The sequence below is a fragment of the Indicator indicator genome, chromosome Z (assembly GCF_027791375.1).
Source record: "Indicator indicator isolate 239-I01 chromosome Z, UM_Iind_1.1, whole genome shotgun sequence".
Lineage (NCBI taxonomy): Eukaryota > Metazoa > Chordata > Aves > Piciformes > Indicatoridae > Indicator > Indicator indicator.
In genome coordinates this window covers 80374419-80379389 of record NC_072053.1, presented here as the reverse complement: position 1 = coordinate 80379389, position 4971 = coordinate 80374419, and the positions used below count along the sequence as shown (strand labels likewise).

The window sequence follows — 4971 nt, the reverse complement described above, 5'->3', positions numbered from 1 at the left end:
TGGCGATCTGGAGGTGCAGAGCTGTGAGGCGAAGAGTGGCACTTGGGAACTGGTTTCTGCCAAGGACTGAAAGCATCACTCCCATGACAAGTTGAAGGATTTCCTGTCCTTTGTGAATGAAGCTTCTGGCACAGGTACTTCTTGCCAGAGCACTTCTTTCTGTGTCACTACTGCTTTGTTGTTGTGCTTGGGATGCTCCACAATCTTACATTCCAAACTCCAAGATTCTATTGCTGTGAAAATACCTGTGAAACACCAGATGGAAAGCCTCTGTTAGCACTCTTCCAGCTTTCTTGAAGGATCTATTCCCCTTTATTGTGTTTACTATGTCTTCAGACACACCGTTTTAACAGAGGTAGAATTATGCTTTTAATTTTTGTGTTGCAGACAGGACATTTTGAACTATTTTCCTTAATCCTGGTTCCAATGTATCCAATTGGTTCATCAAGGTAAGGCCAGTTTCTACTTCATGAAACAAAGCTACAAGTGGTTTTTCTTTGGTCTTAGCCTTTTCTTTTTCCCTTTTTTTTTTTTTTTTTATTTTTTTTTAATTTTTTTTTTATTTCCCTCCCTTGGGCTTACAGCTCTATGATTGCTGTTGCAAGAGATATTGTTATGACATCCAGGGTCTGGCCATGGGATTACCTATTGAAGATACAGATTAAATTATTTCAGTTATTCTTGCAGGTGACTGCAAGCCCAGATACTGTTGGTCGAAGCAAGCAAGAGGGAAAGAGAAAATCAGAAGATTAATTCCGTAGTCAGTTTAAAGGACAGAAAAAGTTATATAGAGTCAGAAACAGAAATCCACATCAGTAACCAGGTCCCATTTCACGGAAAAACACTGCCCCCTCTTTTGTACACAGAAATGATTGTGTCCTGCTTCTCATAAGAGTATTGCTTAGAGAGCTGAGAAGCTTTGGTTTCTTATCGATTGGAGCTTCTTCTGAATTTCTGTGCCTCCATCCTGCCACTCTCCTGCTTCTTCCACTGACAAGACACATATAGGTGACAATCACATGCCTATTTTTTTTTCTTACTGCTTCTAGCCTAATACAAACCTTTAGGCAGTCCACACAAGCTCTCCAATCAAGCCTACATTGCTTCCATTCTCATTTCTCAATATGATCCTTTGTGGCAAGAATCTCCACAAGCAGCTTAAGAGTTGCAGTGGTCATGAAAAAAATCCTCTTTTATGTGACGGTCCATGGTTTAACTTGCATCTCGTCTAAAGTAACAGAAGCATCTTCAGGGACACCACTAAAGGACCCATCTGAACCCCTCAAGAAAATCAGCTGATTCTCCAGTGCAAGCACTGACAGAGTTCTGCACTGACACTGCAGAAAAGGCCACTGCAAGAAGGCTTGTCAGAGTCCAGTCATCACATGGATCACCCCTGCCTCTTCCAGGGGTTCCATTGTTTCCTCTATGCACAGCTGTAAACGGCTCTTGTGTTTGAGCAAATGCTGCAGCTGTGTCTGTGCTTTGGTTTATTGGGAAATGGGGGCATAGGTTGCTGACTGCTCAGCTGCCACAGAGTCAGGCTGAGCACACTGGCAGAAGAGCTGACGTGGCTGGGTTGGGCTTCACCAGTTCTGTATGTAAGGCTCCCTGACCTGTCCATGCTTCTGCCATGGGGCAGCCACAAGGAATTCTATCCTTCCACAGCTTTACACCATTGTCTGTGCAGGTAGAAAGTGTGAAGTGGGTTCTTTGGTCTATCTTGGGGAGTCACAGGCAAAGCAAGGCCTTGGAACCCTACAGCATGTCCCTTGGGCAATCCCAGTGAGGTGGCAAGATCAGTGTGGTTCCAACTGAAGGCACACACTCATTCTGCCTGTGGCATGTTTTGGAGAAGCAGGGGAAGACTAACAGCAGCTGTGTAGTGGAAGAAGAGCTCTCATAGCTGCATTTTGGGACACATGATGTGGAAATCCAACGACCATATAAGACCAAAGACTGACAAGATCTTTGATCATGCTGCCTCCTGCTGCCAGGCCCCATCCTGCCATCACATTACACACCACCAGCATGCCACCATTCGTGTTATGAAGGCACCAAGAGTAGAGCTACAACCACAATCAGAGGGGTCAGCATCAAGGGAGACAATTCCATCTCTGTAGAGGGCATCTCAAGGAGCAAAAATAGGTCCCAGGATCATGTCACCTGATCCAACCTTTTGTAAGACTCTCTGTCTGCCTGGGAAGGGGAGTCCCTGGGCACTGTGTCCTCCATGGTGGCTTTGCACTTTGTAGGGGTCAGGGCTTTGGCTGTCTTGGGTGGCTGTGAGTCACTGAACTGGGCTGAGGCTGAAGTGGGCCAGTGGGCGTGGCCAGTGGGTGTGGCCAGTGGGCATGGCCAGTGGGCATGGCAACTCCACCTCGCATTATTTGTGACATCACAGTGGGAGGCAGCTATAAATGCAGCAGTGGGCGGCAGTGCCCCAGTAGAGCTTCGGCTAATGGTAAGTGTGGGTGTAGAGAGGGGAGGGTGGAGGAGGGCAAGGGAGTAGGGAGGGCAGGGTGGATGAGGGCCAGGGTGTAGGGAGGGTAGGGTGGGTGAGGGCCAGGGTGTAGGGAGGGGAGGGTGCATGAGGGCCAGGGTGCCGGACGGGCAGGGTGCTTGAAGGCCAAGGCAGAGAGGTGGGTCCCTGGGGGGTAGGAGGCCTCATCCTGCACTGAAGGACCACCAGTTGCTCACAGCACCATCTTGAGCTGGGTGCTGCTGATGCTGGGGCTGGGTGTAGCTAGGCCCTTGCTGCATCCCAGCTGCCTGCAGCCCTTGAGGGTCCTACCTGTCTCCCCAGTTCCCTGCAGCTCCTGTGCTTGCTGTCCACCACTAAGTCCCTCCTTGCCAGTCCCACTGAATCCCTTCTCTCCCTTCTCCTGCAGGCCATGGCTGCTACAAAGTTCCTCGCTTTGCTTCTGCAAGGCCTAATCCTGTTCTCAGCGAAGGTTCATGAGAAGCTGGATGAGGCCACATGGAAGCGCATGGAGGAGCACGATAAGGAGATGAACCAGGAGATGACTCGTCTGATGGAGGAGATGGACAGGAGAAGCCGACCTCAGTGGAACCTGGTGCCCATGGGCCTGCAGCAGATGGCTCATGAGCAGAGCATAATGACCTGGGGAGCTGTGTTCTTTGCTGCCATTGCTGGAGTCCTCGTCCTCCTGTTTTGGCTCTGCTTGTGGCTCAGGAAAAGACACTGTGAGGAAGACTCAGTCCACAGGATGTATGAGATCTCAGACATCAGCACAGATGAGGAGGATGAGGAAGAAAGCATTAGAGAAGGTCTGAAAGCGGAGAAGCAATTCGACAGGATTTTTGTCGAATGCATCCCGTGGCCTCTGCAGAAAACGATCTCCAGTAGCCAGGTGGTGAAGGAGCTGGTGGATAACCTGCTGCAGGTCTTGCGACTGCGCCTGTCAAATACTTTCTTGCCAGTGTTGCAGGAGGCCATTGGTGTGGGCAGTGCCTTTGAAGGATGGAGTCCCTGTGAGGCTGATGATGTTATCTATCACCTGCTTCTGCCTCTGAAGCCCCCCAGTGGGCACAGGTTCTGCCTGGAGCCCCTGGGCAGCAGGTCACAGATGCCAGCCAAGGACTTCCACATCCGTGTGGAGCTGGAGTGCAGCTGTGGGGGAGAGAACATGCTATGCTTCCTCCACCATACTGTGAATCAGATGCCTAATCTCCTAGATGTCCTCTGCACCAACTCGTACCTTGATGTGGCTAAACTTACCCGCTGGTTCCAGGGTTTGATGAAGAAAGCCTGGGAAACATTGCATCAGGCACGTCACTACAAGATGAAGGTGCTGCCCCACAGCCAGAGCTCCTGCCTGCTGCAGCTGACAGGAGACTCCGGGAGCACCTTCATTCTTGAGATTGTGTTTGGGGTGCCGCAAGGTGACTCAGACATCTTCCTCACCAGCCAGACTGCAGGGGATACTGACACCCCAAGCATAATATGGACAGAGAACTACCTTGTGGCAGAGGTGAAGTTCTTTAGCCATATGGCCAAACAGGTCCCATGTGGTAGGTTCCACCTCAAATGCCTACATCTCTGCACCTCCATCCTGAAGGGCACAGACATTTCCCCCTATATCATCAAGACAATTGTCATGCACCTCCTCAACACCACACCTGTGTCAGGCTGGTGCAGACGGAACTGCATCGTGCGGCTGGCAGATATCATGAAGCACCTGCACTGCTGCCTGAAGAATAAAACACTCAACAGCTTCTTCTTTGGCAATGCAAAGATGCCCAGGGAGATCATCTTGCCTCCAGAATTCCAAACATCCAAGCCACACAACCTCTTGCAGCATCTGGTGCAGAATCCAGCTGCCCACACCGAGGCATTGAGACAGTTTGAGGAGATTCAGGAGGAGCTTGTGAATGGACTGTGCTATGGGGCCTTAAAGAGACAGTCATGCAGACAGCTGTGCCTCCAGAGGTGTGTGCCACCACCTGGACACTGACCAGTCTTTCCTCTTCCATGCCATCAGCGTCTTCTGGGATCTTTCCCCTCTGTACATGTTGTACGTAAGTGTTGTGTTTGAGCAAATGCTGCACCTGTATCTGTGCTTTGTTGGGAAATGTGGGCATAGGGTGCTGACTGCTCAGCTGCCACAGAGTCAGGCTGACCATGTTGGCAGAAGAGCTGATGTAGTGGAGTGGGCTTTGGTTTCTCTAATTCTTTTACTAAGGATTCTGCCAAGGGGCAATCACAGGAAATTCTACCCCTCCACAGTTCTGCACATTGCCTGTGCAGGCAGCAAGTGTGAAAGTGTGTTTCCCTGGTCTATCATGGGAAGTCATAGGCAAAGGGAGTCGTTGCAGCCCTTACAGCATTCCTCCTGCGCAACCCCAGTGAGGTGGCAAGATCTTCAATCGGTGTGGATCCAATTCAAGGCATTCACTCATTCTGTCCATGCCATGTTCTGGAGAAGCAGTGGCCTAATGGCAGTTGTG

The 4971-nt window shown here is 50.3% G+C and overlaps 1 protein-coding gene across 1 annotated transcript; it reads left to right on the top strand.

The window, feature by feature from the left end:
* Positions 1-2233: 2233 nt before the first annotated feature.
* LOC128979426 (inositol 1,4,5-trisphosphate receptor-interacting protein-like 1) lies at positions 2234-4478 on the top strand. Its single transcript, XM_054397639.1, has 2 exons — positions 2234-2464; positions 2892-4478. The coding sequence occupies exons 1-2, from the start codon at positions 2234-2236 to the stop codon at positions 4476-4478; spliced, it is 1818 nt and encodes a 605-aa protein (XP_054253614.1).
* The last annotated feature ends 493 nt before the right edge of the window (positions 4479-4971 follow it).

Excerpts from the sequence above, each read along its gene's own strand:
- LOC128979426 (XM_054397639.1), top strand. The coding sequence starts at position 2,234 with ATGGTGGCTTTGCACTTTGTAGGGGTCAGGGCTTTGGCTGTCTTGGGT. Across the intron at positions 2,465-2,891 it reads CAGTAGAGCTTCGGCTAATG|GCCATGGCTGCTACAAAGTT; the intron begins GTAAGTGTGGGT and ends CTTCTCCTGCAG.